A 21,682-nucleotide genomic window follows, 5' to 3' on the forward strand; every position below is an offset into this window, starting at 1 on the left:
AATGATTTCTTCTTGAAATCATGATTATAGTACGCTAATTACTTGAAAAACAAAGAGTCAAGACAAAGGAGCAAACGCTCTAATCTTGTGCAAATGGCTTCCTAATTCACTGTATTCTTGCTTTTATTACATGGCCTAAAACGCGTAAGAGGAGCATTCAAGCATCGTAAAATAACCAACATACAGGCAGGCAGTGAGAAAGAACATGCAAGCTTTGTAAAATAAACAACATTCAGTCGGAGTACGGTCTCCATTGGTGAATCCTTACAGTACTTACTGATGCATTGAAATTCTTTTCTTGGGATCTAAATTAAAATAACCCCCAAAAAAGTTGGCAACTTAGAAATTTTTTGGGGTCGCCAATTTTGAAAACTGAGTCGCCACGTGGCGAGTGGCGACCGTAAATCTTGACCTTTATCGCTAGCGCTCACCAACCCCAGAAGATTTCTCAGCAATCATATTTGAGTCGCAAAGGTTTAAACCGTCAATTAGAAAGAAACAGATTGAAAACGCATTATGAGCTCCCTTTGGAACAAAGTGCTCCCCTTCCCTGGGTTTCAAAATAATTTGTACCAACTTGCAGAGCCGTAAGGGCTAAGGAGCTCCTGAGCATTGGAAAACTGCAATTTTGTCGCTTTCATATTCATGGTCTCTACTAATATATTTTGCTCTTTAGCTCAATGCTTGAATTTTGTTGAGCCTAAGATTTTCTGTTAAAATCAAACCTTAAAGTTTGTGAATAAGAAAAAAGAAACATTCGAATAGAAAAGACGTAACTATGGCAATGCCGAATAAAGCAGCAATAATTTTAATGGATGTTTGACAATTCGAACTTGATATTTAACGGCTTGTAACTTTTTTTCCTTTGGAGAAAACAGTTTGATTTAAAAAAGCAAAATAACTCCCGCCGTATTTAAGTTACAGCATTGAAATAAATTGCGTAGAGCATGGAAAATTCCACCCTTTCCAACGATACATAATATTAATATGTGCAAGTAATTTTTCACCCCTTTAGTAGGCAATAATGGGCAATTTACGGGATTTTTGAGCTTAAAAAATTAATTAAAAAGTAACTAATTCGAATAAAATAAAACCGCAGGTGCACACCCCCGGGACTCAAAGTAATTTCGTACAAAATTGCAAGGCGGTAGGTGATATGGGATCTCCTGGACACAGGTTCGCCACAGACTTCCTTCCAGAATTTCTTAGAAACCTTACTTTTATTTACTATAAAGAGATTATAAAATGGTAAAAAAGCCAAAATAGTTACCGTATATATTCTCGTATAAGTCGGTCTCGCATATAAGTCGACCCCCCCTCCCCTCTTTTAGGAGAAAAATCAAGGAAAAATCCAAAACCCGCATATAAGTCGAGTCCCTACTTTTGGAAAGGAAGCGTTTTGCTGCTACTTTTGAATTGAAACGTCACAAAAAGGAGGAAAATGAATGCAATTAACTTTTTTATGTTAAAAAATGTTTGATTTTTATTCTTTCGTACCAAAAAGGTTCACTTTTGCAATTGCGATTTTTGTAAAGGGTCGATTTTCCTGCTACGATATCTTTTGCTTGCTTTTATTTTGATTTTATATCGATAAAATTTTATGTTGTAGCCATATTATATTATTTTTTAAAAAAATGAGCAATAATGGGTGATTATCGGAAAAATTTGCAAATACACCCGATCCCCGGACTTTTCGCTTAATCGGCCGTTTTCATTAATTATTTATTCTCTATTTCAGTCAGACCATGAAAAATCATAGCAGAATGCTTAAGTATTTACTTCTTTAGCATCCGCTTAAAAGAAATGGATGAAAATTGGGAAATGTTAACGTTTTTGAGTGTAGTTTTCTCAAAAAAAAAAAAAAAATCCAGGAAATTTTTTGAAAATTCTGCCCCGCGTATAAATTAACCCCCTAACTTTTAACATCATCTTTTATAATAAATTTCTCGACTTATACGGGAGTATATACAATAAACAGTTTGAAATATTACATAGATAAGAAACAAGTAGAAATATGAAAATCATTTATTACATACATTAGTTTTTAATTCTTAGTGAAACTGTTTCATGCAATTTTGAAACACTTGTGCTGCCTTCATCGATAATTTTCTTTCAATATGGCTTCATGCAGAAAATATGTTTAACACATGAAAGTAATGGCTGTTAAATAATAAAAGTTGATAAATTATCAAGGACCAACATTTTCAGAGACCACTGTAAACAAGCAAAATATTATAACTTCAGTGAAACTATAATCCAAGTATTTTATTTATATTTTTGTTACACTAGATGATTTATCAAGAATCAACATTTTCAGAAACCATAATAGTACATGAGCAAACTTTTGTAACTATAGTGAAACTGCAACAAAAATTTTTGTGTATATTTTTTTGTTATATTAGATACATTATCAAGGCAACATTTTTAGAGACTGCAGTAAATAAGCATAATATTGTATTTTTGTAAAACTACTTTAAACGTATTTTATGTAAATTTATTTATGTTAAGTTAAATAAATTTTCAATGATCAACATTTTCAGAGACTAATGCAGAAAGTAAAGAAGCGTGGGGCTATGTCAATATCAGAAAAGATGCTTATATGTTCTGGTGGTTGTATTACACTGATTCAGCTGCAGACTATTCTAAGTTTCCTTTAGTTATTTGGCTTCAGGTAATCAGTTCTCTTCATTTAAACAATTGTTTTTGAATCTTTGATACTTTGAATGAACGTTAATTGTGAAAGAAAAATCATGTTTTATTATGTTTTCTGACCAGATCATTAGTGTCAACCTTAACTCTACATTTTGAAAAGCTAATCTAAAATAATCAGACCAAAAGGAGAATATTTCTATTGTTTCCTATGAGTTTTATATTTTAGTTATATATATTAGTGGTTTTATTTTTAAATTACCCTCGGGAACAATTTTTAACTAAGTTTCTGCCAAAGTAGCTTTTTACAGGCATGAAATTTTCTGTTTTATCGTGGAATTCTGATTTTTTGAGGGTTTTTTTTTTGACTGTTTTTTAGATTAATATTAATTTTTTGAGAAATTTGTTGTTAAAAATGGCTCTTAAGTTGTTCATTCTGACCCTTAGAAACTTTTACTAAGTGCTATCATGATGCCTTGATTCAAAATTCTTATTTTAACATTGCTCCAAACCAGTGGGTGATCCAGACAATCCTTTTGGGAGGGGCAAAATGACAAATGCATTCTATGGGGGGGGGGGAGACTAAGGGGGAAAAGTAAAAAATGAAGCACGGTGTGTTTTTTTTATTTTTATTTTATTTGAAGAGTATGAATGAAAATTAAAAGTTTTTCGAGTTCTAAGAATAAAAAATTGAAAAAAAAAAGGAAGGGTTTCTAGTAGTTTGGATCTATTATCCAAATTAAACCCTTTAACTGTTGATTCACTTGAGGACTCGTGAAGTATTTTCAATAGCCATTTAAAAAGTCTTCAATTGTCTTTTTTTCTTATAAAAAAAATGTTGCAGTATCAAGTGGGCATCTCTCTACCAGTTTTTGTACCAAACATAATTAAATACAAAAATTACATTTTTAACTAAAATTTGAAGATGGTTATGGATTTGTATCGTTTGTTGATTGAGCTGTCTAATATTGCCCATAAGTCTAATGTTTGTGGGCTCACCCCAGGGCCTGATTAAGCCTGTGTGGGACCCGTAGCAAATGTTTCCAAAGGGCCCTCGTTTTCGAATGGTATAGTAAACAATATAGCACTTCTTCATGGAAACGGGAGGTGTACTTATAACATGCATGAATGCATAAATATGGATATAGTTTTAGAGCATTACGATAGTTACAATCCCCTTCTATTGCCCCCTCATCTTCCCGTTACTACACGTTTTTAACTTTTAATTCCGAAAACGCAATTTTTGGTCGATATAAAGGAGGGGGGGGGGGTTAAAATTTTCGATATTTCAATTCTAAAAACTCAATTCTAAAGATCCCTGATCATATTAGGAAGAGAAGATTCGGTGGCGAGTAGTGGCCTCCGAATCTTCTCTGAGAGACTGAGGTCTTGGAGAAACTGAAGTCAAAGAACGCGATTGCCTCCTATCTTAGGTAAGATCAAAGAAAAAAATTTGGGTTCACAGCGACTCTCCAGGCAGTTTTTTTTTAAATTGAAGTCTTAAATAAAACTGTAGATTATCCTTAATGATGCTTTAGAGGGAGGAAAGAGTGGTGTTGAAGGAGGTCCCATTGGAAAATTTTTGAATTTATTATCTGTTATTAATCTAAAAACACAATGTTAAGCCAAAATTCTCGAAATTATATACTCTGAAATGGTATTTTTTTACGTTCTTTGGTGATTTTGGAGTGGAGTTCGCGAAAACCATCCCCTGGAAATTTCTCGAAAGTGAAGTTGTGAAAACGTGATAGATAGTAGACCATCGCGAGAAACGTTTTGCTATGGGATGGGGTTCAGGCATTCGCCCATGCAACCAGGAAAGCTTTCAAAGTTCAAGTCTTAGGTAAATTTTCGACCATTGTTAACAATGTTGGAGGGGGAGAGGTACACTACCATTGAAACTTTTCAAAATTCTAGTTCAAAATACGCATTTGTAGGCCACCTTATTGGACGACGTTATAGGACGGGATCGTGCTCGGAATTACACCCATTGAAATTTTTCGAAACTGAAGTTCCAGAAAGCAGTTTTAGCGGATTTTTGATTATGTTAAACAATTTTCTTCTTGAATTTTTCTGAATTTCAAGTTCGAATAAAAAGGTTTTCGGCTACCTTTGGTGATGCAAAAGAAAGAGGTTAGGTTCGGGGCATGGGTGGCAGCTTTTATGTTCCCTCCCACTCAGAGGAAAAAATTTAAAACGATATTTAAAATCTTTCTTGTACACATAATTATTTTAGTTCATCAAAAAATAATATTCTCTTACCAATTCATTTATTTCGCTCAGCATAAGTGTGAAGTCTCAAAATCTTTTTCTTTTCTTCTATTATGATCTCTTAATTTTGCTCATTGTTGCTTACAGTGCCGGATCTACGGGCTCGTGTCACGGGCGGAAAATTTTGAGGGTGATAAATTGACATGAAGTTAAGTAACCGAAAAGAGTTCAGGATGACTAATAATTACCTTTTCAGGACTCCAATTTCGAAAGCTTTAAGAAGAAAGCCACTTTTAAACAATTTCTGGATGGTAACCCTTTCTCCTCTCTTGTCTAACATTACCAAAGAGAGCCTTAAAATGTGGTTTTAGGATTTATGCTTTAAGAATTTCAACATCCTCCTTCTCCTGCTATCAACAAAAATTGCTTAAATTTGAGTTTTTAGAGCCTAAATTCCGAAAAATTCTGGAAAAAGCCCTTAAACCATCTCGATTTCAATATTTCAAAAAAATTTCAAAAGAGGATACCCACCTACTTCTCTAGCTTCTCAACATCTGGGGGAAAAAACTACAAAGCATCACTCTTTACCTAAAGTTAGAATTAAAGATAGCCTACGTCTTGAAGATTTCAGTTTCTAACATTTTGTGAAGCAAACCCGTATCCCCCCCCCCCCGATAATGTCTCCAGTGATAATCTAAAACCACGGTTTGACACTTGAAGTCAGAATTGTTTCTGGGGGAGTTCAGACTCTCATCCCTTTCTATAATCTCCTCATATAACTTGAAATTTTGTTTTCAGCTATACCATGAGTCGATCTCTCAAACCCTTTCCTCCCAAAGATAGCCAAATTGACTTCAGTTTTGACCACAATTTCAGGAAAGAACCCCTTCCCCTTTCCTCTGTTGTTATGAAACAACCAAAACTTTCTTTTTTTTAGGCTTGAATAGCTGAAAGTTTTAGGACCCTAACTCCATTAAATTTCCTAAGATACCTTAAAATTGATTCATTTTGAAAAAAGAAAAAAAAAAGTCCAGAAAAAACCCAATTCTCTGTTTTTCAAACTTTGCCTAAAATTGTAATTTTTAGGTCAGTTTTGAAACTTTTCTGACCCAACAGAGCCTTTTCTCCTTCCACTAAGAAAGATCAAATAAAATTGTGTTTTTAAGACTTCAATTGGGAGAAATTTCTGGAAAGCAATCTATCAAAAAATAAGATTTTAAATTTACCTGAGCATTTAGAAAAGCTAAATCTAAATAAAAAGCGAAAGATAGAGAGAAATTTAAATGGGTTAAAGTACGGAAAGTAGTTTTTTTTTCTGGAATTTTTTTCTCATGGCGCGGGGCCCCCAGAGGCGCGGGGTCCGTAGTATTTGCTTCTTCTGCTCTATGGCTAATCCGGCCCTGGCTTGCCCCAAAAATTTTTGTTAGTAACACATTTTTAGACTCCTTATGGTGGTTAATAGGAAGAAGGGAGGTTTGAAGGATCCTCTCCAGAGTTTTTTTGAAATATAAAGATATATTTTCCAATTCAAGAATTCTTTCTAGTTAACGCAATTTTAGTGATCTAGAATGATGCTAAGAACAGAGAAGTTTGGGGGCCTAACTCCGGGAAAATTTTTGGAATTTAAGTCCTAAAAATACAATTGTTGGTCACCTTTGATGACCTAGCAGAAGATATGGAGTTCAGAACTTTTTCCTTCGGAATGTTTTGATGTAGAAGTTCGAACAATGTAGTTTTAGTCCATCTTTAAATGATGTTGAAAGATGAGGACAGAAGGACTTGGGGACTTCTCTTCAGTAATTTTTCAAAGGTGAAGCACTAAAAATGCAGTTGCAGGCCGTCATTTATGGCGTTGGGAGAAGGAATGGGGTTCGGAACTTTCCACCCGAAATTGTTCGAAATTGGAATTTTGAAAATGCTATTATTGGCCATCTTTGGTAGGATTGAGGGAAGAAATGGGGTCAAGAGCTGTCCCTCAACTTTTCGATACTGAAACTTCAAAACTTCCCTACGTTAGAGGATCTTCATTGATGTTAGGTGGAAATTTCTGGGGCTCTTTCCCGGAATTTTTTCGAAGTTTAAGTCCTAAAAATGCAATTAAAGGTCTTCTTTAAAGACATTGTTAGGTAAAGGCATGAAATTAAAAACTTTCCCCCGGAAATATGCTGATATTAAAGTTCTAAAAACATAGTTTAAGATTTTTTTGTGAGGTTTTAGTCTTCCTGCTTAAGGTTTTTGAAACTAAAGTCTTAAAAACGAAATTGTAGGAAAACTTTGGTAACATTAGAAATGGAATTAAAGGAATCTTCCCCGGCAATTTTTTCAAAATTGAAGCTCAAAAAATTCAAAAGTTTTGATGATCTTCGATGACATGGGAAAGAGGGGGTTTAGAGACTCTTCCCTGGAAAGTTTTTGGAATTCTAGTCGTAAAAATGCAGTTGTAGGCGAGTTTTTGTGATGTGTTTGGAGGAAGGGGTAAGAGGAGGTTTTGTGGTCTTTTCCCGGAAAGTTTTCAGAATTTACAAACCTTTTGATTTAATGATGTTTGAGCATTTTAGCTGGTTTTTAAGCATTTGCTCAAAAGTTTGCACATAAATTAATGATTTTTTAACTTAATTCAAAATCTGATTGCATCTACTTTTCATTATTTTTTGCATTCGGTGTTCCCTGTAACGCCAAAACACGTGTCTGCTGTAATTTGCAAATTTGCTTCTTCTAACGTTGTTTTGTCTTACTTTATTGGTCGCTTTTGTTTACTATATTATTCTGCAGAGTGGAAATTAATATTTTAGTATTTACTATTATTTTATACACTTCTTGTACTATAAGCCTTTTAATTGAAGATTTACACACTTTTCATTTTGCCACTCCCACTTGGAAAGTTTTAGTCCATATGCAAATGCATCCTTTGATTCAAGCTTATACCACTTGTAAAAATTATAGTTAATTTTCACCAGTTTTTATAGTAAATTTACGAGCAGTTGAGAAAGTAAAATTCATAGACTAATAATAAGAGTAGACCGAGCTTTCCCAGATTTGTTGATGAAAAAATTGGTTCATGGATACATCATGTGACTGGTGGAAGGCTTGGCAAAAACTTTGGCAGCTTGGTTGCTAGATGGCAACATTATCTATAGTTTGGCACTCGAAATGCATTTTAAGACGTAATGTGTTTTCATTATAATTTTTTTTCCAGGTGCAGGGATTGAACTGTTTTTCTTTTATTTATGCATTATTTGACATTAGTAATTAGTTTTTGATCACAGTTTTCAGTAACTTTTATTTCTTTCGGAACTGCTACGTCAGCACTGGCGTAACCGTAATGGCGTAAACGTTTTGCGTTAATGCAAAAATGTACTAATCGGTATCTTAAATTGAAATTGTAGGTAAAAATCTTACCGTTATTGAAATTGTAGGTAAAAATCTTACCGTTTGCCGATTCTTTTTGGGCGCTTGCATCTTTAATTGCTTAGAGATTTATTGAAATTGAATAAAGAAAATGCACAATACTATCTAAACGAAAAACTCACTATATTAACAAAACATTTACTACTTAGAATAACAAATTTACAAATCGGACTCCAAAAAAGATCCATTCTTCCATGTTCCATCAATTATAATTATTTTATTTCTCGCTGGCGTTGATCGTCTGCTACGATCAACGCCCGCTGTTGCTAGGATATCCACCAGTCACATGGTTTCGTTTATGAGCAGCAAAAGGGTTGCCATAGCTCGGTCTATTCTTATTATTAGTCTATGGTAAAATTGGTCTAAAAAGTTAGTTAAGGATGTTTAGAAAGGTGATGGAATATCATCTCATGTTGCATATATTGTTTTTTAGTTATATTAGTAGCTAAGCTCTTTCATTTCCTGTAATTTGAATTTCCAGAAATATGTGCAAAGCATAGCTCAGATGATTGCAAAGCACTAATCTAGATAATTCTTGTTAAAATGGTATGTTTTTTTTCTGTAATGACTGCATCCCGTGAGTCATGGAAAATTACTAGCAGAAGTCATTGGAAGTCATTGATTTAAAGACTCCAAATGTAGCACATATCCTGTAATTACTGATATTTTATAACCCTGGAAAAGAAGATCAAAACATTACGAAAATCAGAGGCGTAGCTAGACTCGACTTTCGGGGGGGGGGGGGGGGGGGGGGGGGGGGGGGGTCTTCATTTCTATATATATATATATATATATATATATATATATATATATATATATATATATATATATATATATATATATATGTAAATTTTTTTAGTATTAAAAAAAATAAGAGGGAGATGAATCTTACATACTTTGGAATGTGGTGCCCCAATTCCGATACTTGTGTCAAACAAAACAAAAGCAAAGAATTTTTTATTTTTTTAATGTTGCGGAAAATTCAACATTTTTTTTCTTTTCCTTCTCTTTCATTTAAAGTGAAATTTTCTAGCAATGTCTTGTCAAAACCAGTCTATCCAAATCAGGGGGAAATCAAATATCTGATGAGCGTGTTCCGTTCATTTCAGTGTGACTGCTTAATTTAGAGGCTAACACACATCTACAAAAGCTGGCATCCCTGAAAGCTTATAAATACTTCCATTTCCGCCTGTAAACTGGATGTTTGTCTTTCAATCTCATCGATGGTCAGGCTATAAAGACTATTTTTACTAACTTGGTTTGCACTAAAAGTATGAAACAAAATAAAAAAAGACTTCTTGAATTATAACCCGCAAAAAATGAAATTGCTTTTCATATCGTTATATTTATATGTTGCTTTTTCTGTATTTACATTTATGCTAATTCTAAAGCAGTTAATAAAATTTGAATAAAAAAAGTTGGGGAAGAAATACTGGTGGTAGAAAGTTATTCGCTCAACATCATACCATCAGTTCTCCTTTCAAGTCTTTATTTTTAATTTTATTAGCTGCTTTAGAATTTACATAAATATCTTTTGAGAGAGCAACAGCAATTTCGGGTATTATAAATAGTTAAGTCTTTTTTATTTTCTACTTTTTAATCCGAACCAAGCTAATAGAAATAATCTAGATTCCTTTCGTTTTTAAACATTTTATTCATGTAATGTTATGCAGTTTTTCTTTTGAATTAAAATAAAATTACCTTCAGAAGGGTCCGATGGGACTAATGCTGCTTTGCAGACTGTACTTCGTTTTCTTCACACGATGTTAACTTTCTCTTTTTAGAGCAATCCTTTTCGTCATTTTAATTTTTTTCTTTGGATTGAAAAAAGCTTGTTATCGGTTTTTCTCGCTTCATTATGCAACAACTTTCACTTAGAATGTACTATTTTAAACAGACTGTACGTTTCCAAAAGAAAACGCAGTAAATACTGGCTGAAAAATCAATGTGATTGCAATGTATACTCTAGTTAGCAAAGGTCGTTTTGACTATGACCTATGACACACACGAGACCAGACCAACAAAAACCTCTATTGTCTCGAATTCCGGTTATGCTATCATTTTTGGATTCGAAGCCCAATGATCTTTAAAGCAGCGAACAAAAACATTTTCTTCAACTCAGAAACAGAGGAATTGTCTTCAAGAGCTGAGGAGGAAGTGGAAAAAAGTTAGAAATGCGTTCCACGAATAGGCTTTCCAGGAAGATTAACCAAAGGACAGTCGTTTCGCGCACTTTCTTGGAAGAAGAGTAAAGGGGTGAAATTCACAGGTTTGACATATGTAAGATGAACATTTCAAGTTCATGGTTAAAGGTTCTTCAAGTTAAAAGCCATTTCGCTGTTATCTGGATTAGTAGTGTTCTTTGGTTGCTCTCTTTCTTAAAATTGCGATTCCTTAGAAAACCGAAATGATAGGAGGAGTGAAAAGAAAGTATAAGGTTTTTTCAAGTGATGAAAAAAGGAAAATCGTAGAATACTGGCCAAGTTAGATTTGCTGCAATTGCTAACCTCAAGAGGATAAATAATGAATCCAAAAAAAAAAAAAAAAAAATCAGGGACCAAAAAGCAATAAAAGACTTTTTCTTGAAAAAGATATGCTTAAAGTTTCTTTTACTGTCAAAATGATTCCTTAAACTCGCAATAAAGCACTCAATAATGTAATAATAGAATGAATACCGAACAAAACTAATAAAGAGGAATTTTAATCAAGAGCCCATATTGTCTTTAGTATCGATTTCAAATTTTCACCATTATTTTTCATATTTCAAATTTCTATAAAAAGTTTCTTAAGCCCCCGCATTTCAAAACTCTTTATCTCGATTTTTTTCCTAAATGTGAAATTCGAAATATACAGATTCGACTGTATGCAATATTCCCACTGCGCGGCTCATTCAATTAAATATATTTAACAATTTGCGGAATCTATGACAAAGAAAGGCTGCATATACGTGGATTTAACAAATCAATCTCATTTCTAAAGCGAAGTGTCAAATTTCACTCAATTATCAAAAAATTCGCAGCAGAGGGAGACGTGTTTATGCTTGAGGGTCACACATGGAACAGATTTTCAATGGCATTGGGGGGGGGGGGGGAGCGAAATGAATTTTTGACCTTTGTTACTCAGAAAAAAGTCGTTTTGATTTTTTTTTCTTTTTCTTCCTTTCTCTTCCCTCTTCTTTTTCTCTTTTTTTTGAGACTAACGTTTGGGGGGGGGGGTTGTCCCCCAACCCCCCCCCCTTATCTACGCCCCGACGAAAATGCAGAAGTTTTTACAATATTCTTGTGATTCCTTTTATTCTGAGATAAACTTTAATTTAGTATAAAAAATAGTTAAGGAATAAAAATTGCCAATGATGAGAAAATCGCTTTCTTAGTGCTTTTCATGTACAAAACAAACGTACATAAGATTACATTGAACAGAAATTTCCTTTTCTTTCTTTGAGTTTTTGTTTTAAAAGTTCAGAATTTAGAAAGAAAAGTAACTTTTTCAAATAAAATTGTTAATTCTATTTTCATTTGGGAGGAATGAAATCTGTATCTCAGAGCTAGAACAATGTGAGTCACATAATCGCGATTTTACAGGAGAGAGGAAAAATGGTTGTCTGGCCCGTGCAAAAGATGGGATGCTTGTTCTTTTAACACTGGTAAAATAATTAGAAAGGATTTTTTTTTAAAATTACGTTCATTGTTTGATGCGGAATAGGATTCTGCATACAATGCACTAATAAACTGAAAATCGCAATTTTTGGACTTACGGCGATCTTGGTTTGAGGTACAGAAATACTTATATAGAATTTTCTTTTTATGATCGGTAGTAAATATTTAAATGTTTATAAACTGTATTTTTATTATAACAGTGAAAGGGATTTTTTGTTCAGAAAGTATTTTTTTGTCCTGGAATGCTACTCATTTATTTATTTTATTCATTTATTTTTTGGTAATTTAGGGTGGTCCTGGTGCATCTTCTACTGGTTATGGTAATTTTATGGAAATAGGACCATTAGATGTGCACCTCAATCCAAGAAATTCTACTTGGGTAAGTAAATACTGTGTTTGAATCATGGATTTAAAACATAAGATCAGTAATAAATTTTTAAAATCTGTCGAGTTAGTGTCTATAATCCCATGGTTTAGCAGGATATTTTCCCTATTGAATCCGATTTCAGTACAGATTGGAGTTATTAAAATTTGACATTTTTAATAATTTATTCATTAATGGCTCAAAAAGAAATGTTTTTACATTTTTGCAAAGAAAAAAGTACTAAAAACAAAGAAGTTCTATTTTCTAAGGGGGGGGGGGAGTTCAGCCCCCACTTGCCCCCTCCCATGGTTGCTCATGTTGCGTCACTCTATAAGTAATTTATTAGAGTTTCCATGTTCACTGTCACAAATTATATAAGTGATGCAATCAATCATAATGTGAAAAATCATGAAAACTAATGAATTTTGACCATGATTGAAATTTGTCATGGAAAGTCATGATTTTCAGCAAAAAATGCTCAAAAATGGTAGAAACTAAGAATTGCCCATCGGTTTTGAGTTCTAACTCAAAACCCATGAGCAAATCAACTATTTTTAAATGTTCAGTAAGTTACAGCAAGTTCGGTATCAATATTCGAGTTGTGACCTACCATTGCTTCGGTCACTCATCTGGTCAGCGCTTATTCTTTATTAGCTACCAGTTTATTTGGCACTCTTTGCTTCCTTAAGAGGTTTTCCACCTCTAGCTCAGTCACTTCTATGCCTGGCTGATGAGTGCTAATAAGCATGAACTGCAGTCCTCGGCTGGAACTGACTGAGCTGGCAGTGTATTTCATGTTACTATTAAATGGTTAAATGGTATAATAAACTATTAATAGTTATTTTTCAGATCTTTGCATTAAGTTTTTTTTAAATAAAACTTCTTTTCTGGTGCTTATTCCTTTCTTTTTTGTGTAAAACCTGTAACAAAAATTGGGGGGAAAATCCTAGAATCTTCAGACTTATCAAGTAACTTGTTCTTAAGGTTTGGTTTTAAACGTTTCATGGGCTGTTGATTTCTCGTGTGGAAAGTAATCCTCCCAAGGCCCATGAAAAGGTAGGAAAAAAGTCCTACAAATCCTAATCTTTTCTAGGGAAAAAAAGGTATTTCAACAAGAAAGCTTATACAAAAAACGGGGGTGTCCATCCCCTCTTCAAGGGCAATACACATCCCTCAAGTTCTACAGATAACACCCCAGAATCAGCACTCTGAAAATGGGAGCAAAAACCCTCTGAAATGTCTCCCCTCCCCTTTAAAAATTTCTATGCCAACACTGTGCCATGATTCCTCCCTCGTGAGCATGAGCAGAGCCCCCCTCCAGGAGATTTCTGAATAGATTGATTTCACTACTGAAGTAATTTTTATTCATTCATCTTAGGGAGTTTTTATTGATTATCTCTCGTAGTATTCATGAATTCAATAAAATTTGTTAAATAACTTTAGTGATTGGGATTCCCTTGAGCTTCTTGAAAATGCAGCTGTTATGCAAACCATGAAATTAGCAGAAGTGCAGGATAATTCACTTTCTTTCCAATGTGATACATATTTATTTGTAAATAACTATATATATCTATTATATAATTATTGCTTTGATACTCTTTGCAGTCAAAACTTATTCTGAAGTGCCAATGTACAGATATATTCTGAACATAAGTTTCAAAATTTGTGCAATGATCTATTTAATGTCAAAACCTGCATAACGCAAAATCTCTGGTCCCAAGGTGTGCATTATAATGGTTTTCTACTGTATTGAACTATAGCATATGTTATTTTGTTGTTGACTTTTATATTAACATTTGTAACTTTTCTTTTAAACTATTTTTTTTTTATTTTTGTTATTTTAATTTTAGTTGAAGAAGGCAAATTTACTCTTCATTGATAATCCTGTGGGAACTGGATTTAGTTATGTGACCAATAAATCTGCGCTGGCTACAAATAATAAACAGATTGCTGATGATCTAGTTTCAACTTTGAGTTCAATATTAGATACTGTTCCTGAATTTCAGGTGAGATAGATTATTTGAGGCAGTGAGAAGCAAAGGGGTGTAAATGTGTTTTATAAAGTTTCGAGTAAAACACATTTAAAGTTCTGACTTTTGATAGGATTTCATTGAAATTTTTTTCCAAATCATGCTGTATAGCAGCATTTTCAGGGCTACTAGTACCATCTCTTGCTGTAAAAACAGCGGAGAGGTTCAACTACCATTTTTACTGATCAGGGATAGGGGAACCAGAAAATAATTTCGGGGAGGATTTAAAAACTTTCATGCGGAGCTTTGAGCTATTTGTACTGATGTTCAAGTCATCAGGTTATCCATTATGAAAGTGTTTTATGCAATTAATATACATTTGAAAGACATTTGAGTGTTGGAACAATATTTTTTGGAAATTTTTAAATATATACGAACATTTAAATGTCAAACTTAACTTTTCGGGGGGGGGGGGAGGAACCTTACAAACCCCCCTGTATACGGCCCTGGTACTGATTCTATCCAAATTTTTAATTTTACCACTTACATTCCTTTGCTTCTCACTGCCTCATTTGTAATGTCAATTTCAAATTTGAGGCAGAGTTTGTATTTTTTTTTTTGTTTTGCTTCTGCAAGATATGAAAACGGCTAGAAAAAAAGTGGAAATTTTCGGTAAAAACCAGTTTTTCTTCCAGAGGGGTTTATTTTCACTCGGGGAAAATTAAAAATTTTTGCAATTTCCCATGAATTGAAATGAAATTTGATTGTATATGAGTAGCTGCATACCAAGATAAGATTTTTAAAATTCATGATATAAGTTAGCTTCCTTGGGGATACCCATAAACCTACCTTACTACAGTGAGTTAAAAAGTCCGTGGTCTAAGGCAGCAAGCCCTATGCATTTTGTCAGTTTATATTTTAACACATACATTTTTTTTTTTTTTTTGATGATTTTGTCATTTTTACAGTTTGCTGTATATTCATTTAAGCTTTTTTACTTTCTTCTGTACCTGTATGTAGAAAAAAATATTGGATTCGTAAAAATTTTCAAATTTTGAAATTTGACAGAAATGCACATTTTGAGGTGTGCTGAATTCATTTTGGCCATTTTTGGAAAATGTCTGGCATGTGTAACCGGTTTTTTGTGGCCGCTCTAGAGCAAAAAACTATTGCATGAAATCAAGCAAAATTCGATACACATATCTGACCCCATGTGAATTGGTGACCATTAGTTTTTGGTACCATTCCTCTTAAAGGAGGTGGGGGTGGGGGAGCCAGCAAATCTTTTCTCCATTATGCCTGCCTGCCATATCTTAGGAAGTAATGGGTGTAATCAAACAAAATTAAGTTCACATGTCAACCCTAATGAGTACAGGTGCTGATTCAATTTTGGTGCCAATAGCTCAAGAGGGGATTGAGTAATTGAGTACTTTTTCTTGTTACTTATGACAGCTATATCTTGAGGAGTAATGAACGTAATCAAACAAAAATTAATCCACTGGTGGACCTGAAAGAGTACAAGAGCTTATTTGATTTTGGCGCCAATAGCTCAAAAGGGAGTGATGCAATCGAACAATCTTTCTTTTTCATTGCAAGTGCTATATCTCAAGAAGTATTATGCTTCAAGCTGTGCATGCCGGCACATGCACATCCACGGAAAAGATAACTTGTATCCAGGGCCAACTCTAGCAGTTTTGCCGCCATAGGCGAGGTTGACAAATGCTACCCCCCCTTCATTGCTCTTTCAAATGTAAGCTATTCAAATACAAATCGGTAATGAACAAAGAAATGAAATCCTGAGTTTTATCCCAGCCTTAACATTGTTTTCCGGGATCGAAAACTCCAGATAGACTGTTACATTAAAAGTAATCCTTTTCATTCATTTGTAATTTAAAAGTAAATAAATAACCCACAATTTTTCAAAACAATGGCAGGATGGGTTTGGAATCTCTAAACAAGTAGCAATTGTTACAAACATTTTAGCTGGGTCATCATCTAAAATTTGAGGTTGAGATCACAAAACACAATCTAAACTTTCAGAAATAAGGGCTGTGTTTTGTAGTTGAGTTTTTGGGATGAAAATGTCAAATCAATATAGCATTTTAAAAAAGATGTGCATTTATCATTCCCTATTAACAGTGGACAAGTTTTAACTTGAGTTTCAAGTTGAATTCCGAATTATTTTCTGCATATCAAAAAACAAGAACACAATTTAAATGATCTTTTTAAACATTACAACAGCTAGTCTTATGGCACTGAAACATAAATTGATGTTCTCAACAAAAAAATAAATAAATAAAATCTATATAAATAAAACAAAGAATAGGGAAAAAGGGGACACATGTGAACACATTTTTTATTTCTTAATGTCTCAAAAAATATTATCTATTTTTCGCAGCAAAACTATCTCCATTATTAAGTAGTCTTTTCTTAGTGCACTGTTTTTTTTTGTCAGATTTGAAAAATAAATATATTTTGTTACTTTATGGAATTTAAAAAAATACAGTGGATTCCGCTTAATTGGACCACCAGTTAATCGGACCAGCCGCTTATTTGGACCAAATCTTAAAGAACCAAAACAATTTCCATAACACAAGTCGCTTATTGGGAACAAAAATCTGCTAAATAGGACCAAGGAATATGAGAACAAATTGGAAAAAAATTAAAAAATTGCCCACTTGAAGCGAATTTCAAGTGAGTCAATGAACCCAATAGTTAGTGCAATAAAAATTAAAAATGGTTCCTTGTAACTTTCAATTAAACACAGCAATATTTACAGGAAAAAAATGTTTAACGAATCAACAGTTTCATAGCAAGACGCTTCCAGCAAAAAACAAAATTTCATTGAAATTTCAAATTTCTTCAATTTAGTTGTAAAATACGCAATTTACATTTCATTGAAAATTTTCAATGACCAATTAGTATTTTTTAGCAGTTGTGTTTTCACTCTCACATTTTTAATTACTTTTGGTTGTTGAATTGAACCGATACTGACAACAGGAAGGAATGACTAAAACCATATCGGTCTGGGACAAGTGTAAAAAGTTTATTCGCTTTATTTTAATTTAATTTTTAATTGAAAAATTTCGTAAACAGCAATTCTTCTTCTTTGTATGCTTACCATATATATGGTGTCTCACAATAATCTTAAGTGCATTTATATGTTTTGTGTCTAACATGTTCAGTCAAGCTACACAGGTCCTGTTCGCTTAATCTGACCAGTCGGTTATTAGGACCAAAATGATCCTGTCCCAATGTGGGCCTATTAACCGGAATAAACTGTACATTCAATTGTTCACGTATGCCCTTATAGGAGGGTACATATGAACACGATTGAAAAATACAGAACAGGCATCATATTTCAACGAAAAACTAATATGAAACGTATAGGTATATATCAAATACACTGAACGGTTTGTAACCAAGTATCAGTTGTTTGTGTCACTTTAAATCATACAGCAACTGACAATTAAAAAAAAAAAAAAAAAAAAAACATTTTTTCCAAATTATGTAACTCTGCTTACTATCAAATTTTAAAGTTTTGTTGCATGTTGTAATCGCAGGATTGACAGGAAAAACTTATAAGACAAATTAATGCAAAGAATATTATGTGAAGTTCATTCTTGTTGTATAGTGAGTTTAAGCTTCATACAGAATATGATGATGAGATTTAAAATTATGTTACAATTCGGTTTTTAGTTAAAGGAAAATATGCTTTCTTTTTTTCTTGTAAATATTACATAACACTAAATTGTTGGCCAACTATTTTGGAACAAAAGAATTGAAAACATAAACATAATAACAAAATAACTAATAATCAGTTTTCAATAATGCAAAAATAATTAACAAGAAACGTAATGTTACAAATTCTGTAAATAGTAATTATTGTAGTAACGTAACCTGTAAATAGTTTCCCGTAATGAATATACAACCCCTTTTCATTCGGCTAAAGTATACGACCCCTATTCTCTTTCTTTTCATTGATAACGGTCAACGCATTTCGAGAAGCGTGTGGAATATTTGAGAAAATTCTTTTCGGTGTATTTAAGCCGTTAGCGATGGATAAACAGTTGAGTTTCGATTCAGATTTCGAACGGAGAGCTTTTTGCTCTGTTTATAGCGAGGCATTTCGCTGTGTTGTTTTCGTATTTGAAAGTAAATACGTGTGTAAACGTTGAGTTTACGGTGTTGTGTGATAATTGCTTAATTGCTGATGAATAATTTAGCAGTTGTTGAAGATCTTTCCTGTACATAGTGTAAATAAATTTCCTGTGTTTTTATCAAGAACTGTGTCTTCATTTCAAGAAAGTGGAAGTCGCACCGAATCCGTTACAATTTGGCGCCCAACGTGGGGCTTCTTCTGGACTTTCTTGGAGTAAGTGTGACTTTGGACATTTTTTTTCATAAAAACTTTTTGAATTTGGACTTTAATTTTATGGTGATTACTCGCGCAATGGATGAACAATTAAAACAACTTCTTGATGCAATCAACTCTGTTAAAAATGAATTAGCGGCTAATCAAGACCAATTAAAAAGTGATTTGACTGCAAGTTTTACTGCAAATCAAGAACAACTAAAAAATGATATGGCGACTAATCAAGAACAATTAAAAAATGATATGGCGGCTAATCAAGAACAATTAAAAAAAGATATGGCAGCTAATCAAGAACAATTAAAAAATGATATGGCGGCTAATCAAAACCAATTGAAAAGTGATTTAACGGTGCTGAAAAATGACCTAGTTTCTAACCAAGAGGAAATTAAAAACGATCTTACTTCGGTAAAGACTGTGATGGAAAATAAATTTAATGAGATAGAGCATCGAGTTGATGCTATTGAAGGAAAGTTTGAGGCAGTTGAAAGCCGATTCATCGCAGTGGAAAATAAAATCGAAGAGAAATTTGAAGAAAAATTAAGTTCCGTTGAAGGCCGATGCAATGCTGTAGAAAATAAACTGGAAGAAGAAGACAAGAAATTGACTTCATTTAAGGAAGAAATAATTAAGGACGTGGAAAGGAGATTGGCGACCGCGGAAAGCAGTTCTGTACAGTTTGGCGCTCCCACATCGGTTGCTCGACCGTCCATTAAACTTGCCACATTTGATGGGAAAACTTCGTGGCAGGTTTACAAAACTCAATTCATGATAGTGGCGGAAGCGAACGGATGGGACTCTGCTACCAAGGCCTGCCATCTTGCAGCATCCCTGAGAGGTGACGCAGCGGACATTCTTCAGACCCTTCCGGACAGCCAGCGACTGGATTTCGCTGCCCTCACGGCTGCGTTGGAGCTTCGCTTCGGTGAGAAGTGCCGGAAAGATTTCAGCCGACTCCAGTTGAAGTCCCGTTTCCAGAAAACTGGGGAAACCCTGCAAGAGTTTGCGGCGGACATTGAGAGACTGTCTCATCTTGCTTTTTACGACTGCCCTGCGGATGTTCGAGACAACCTGGCACTCAACTACTACATCGACGGGGTTCGAGATCCGGAAATCCAGAAAGCTCTACGGATGGCGAATGTCAAAGACCTGAATTCTGCCATTGTGTATGCGATGAGATACGAGGCCGCCCAAGAAGCAACCCGTGTGGATCGCCATCTAATCCGGACTCAGGAAGCTGATGAGTCTGATTCCAGGTCGTCCCACCTCGCTGAACTTGAGAGACAACTCGGTGACTTGACAAGACATCTGAGCAGCATAACAGCCCAAAAGAAACAAGAGCAGAAGTGCTGGAAATGCGGTAGTGAAGGACACCTGCGAAGGAGTTGTCCGGCTCGCCAAGCTACGCGAGGGAAGGAAATCACCACCACTAGAGCTCTGCAGATTTCCTCTTCTAGTAGTGGCAGTGATGGACTTTTCATTTACGCACATGTAAATGGGAACCCCTGCAGACTGATTGTCGACACTGGAGCCAATGTGACAATCATTAGGACAGATGTGGCTCGTGAATTTGGATTGAAACTGCTGTGGACATCGCCACGCGTAAGTCTCCAGACTGTGACAGGTGACAAGATCGAGATTGACGGTAAAGTGGACTTGGAAATAGTGTTTGGGAATGCCACCTACCATCATACGGCATTCGTCGCTAATATCACGGACCCCTTCATTCTCGGATTGGACTTTTTGAAGAAATATGACTTCACTCTCGACTTCAAGACTAATGAGCTGCACTCGATGAGAGAAGACATAGCCGTTTTCCCTGCAGAAAGTGATGTAAAATCCGCTCATCAAATAATAGCCCAAACCGATTTATCGATTCCCTCAAGGTCAGAATCATTAATACCTGGCTCCCTTGAAGAAAGCAATAGTTTTCGATTTGGACTCATTGAATACCCTAACCTAAGCAATAACCTAAAAGGAGTGCTGGTAGCATCTACGCTTGTGGACCTTTCTAAGGATGTAATTCCTGTGAGAGTCGCCAACGTGAGTGAAAGGCCAAGGAATATCCGGAAAGGTGAAGTGTTAGCAACTTGTACTCCAGTAAACTGCATCATTAGAAGAATCAATTCCCCTGAGACTGTGTCTTCTGAGTCCTTGACATCGAAGTTAATTGGGAGTGCGCCATTGTCGAAAGATCAAAGAGCTGCTGCGGAACAATTGGTGGACGATTTCAAGCATCTGTTTTCATCTACATCGGAGGATGTTGGCCGTACGAATTTAACGCAGCATAGGATCTACACTGGGGAACACCCCCCTATTAAACAGCATCCAAGACGACTACCGTTCGCCAAGAAGGAAGAGGTTGAGACCCTCCTGAAAGAGATGCAGGAGAATGATGTCATCGAACCTTCGTCCAGTCCTTGGGCCTCTCCCATCGTCTTGGTCCGAAAGAAAGATGGCTCCACTAGATTTTGTGTCGATTACCGGCGGCTAAATGAAATCACCAAGAAAGACAGTTACCCTCTTCCACGGATAGACGACACCTTGGACACTCTTTCTGGACACAAGTGGTTTTCTACTCTGGACTTGAAGAGCGGCTACTGGCAGGTTGAGATACACCCTGATGACCGAGAGAAGACAGCGTTTACAACTGGACAAGGCTTATGGCAGTTTAAAGTGATGCCCTTCGGCCTCTGCAATGCACCAGCTACGTTCGAGCGTCTTATGGAGACAGTGTTAAGAGGACTTTCCTACGAATCCTGTCTGGTCTACTTAGACGATATCATCATCGTGGGACGCAGCTTCGAAGAACATCTGGCAAATCTTAGGAAGGTGCTGCAAAAGCTTAAGGAAGCCAATCTGAAGTTAAGCCCGTCCAAATGTAATTTGTTCCGCCGGGAAGTGAACTACCTTGGTCACATCATCTCTTCTGAAGGTGTGCAAACCGATCCAGAGAAGGTATCTGCGGTCAGGAGTTGGAGTCGTCCCGAAAACATCCATCAGTTGCGAAGTTTCCTGGGACTCTGCACGTACTACAGGAAGTTTGTGAAGG

At 35.0% G+C, this 21,682-nt stretch overlaps 1 protein-coding gene across 1 annotated transcript in view; it reads left to right on the plus strand.

Annotated features, from left to right (window-relative positions):
* The window catches only part of LOC129234625 (retinoid-inducible serine carboxypeptidase-like), a 59,772-nt gene that overhangs the window by 4,305 nt on the left and 33,785 nt on the right, over window positions 1-21,682 (plus strand). The window contains exons 2-4 of the mRNA XM_054868658.1: window positions 2,541-2,671; window positions 12,214-12,303; window positions 14,139-14,294. Of these exons, the coding sequence (XP_054724633.1) occupies window positions 2,541-2,671; window positions 12,214-12,303; window positions 14,139-14,294 (377 nt within the window). The remainder of the gene's footprint in view (window positions 1-2,540; window positions 2,672-12,213; window positions 12,304-14,138; window positions 14,295-21,682) is intronic.

The sequence above is a fragment of the Uloborus diversus genome, chromosome 1, assembly GCF_026930045.1.
Source record: "Uloborus diversus isolate 005 chromosome 1, Udiv.v.3.1, whole genome shotgun sequence".
Taxonomy (NCBI): domain Eukaryota; kingdom Metazoa; phylum Arthropoda; class Arachnida; order Araneae; family Uloboridae; genus Uloborus; species Uloborus diversus.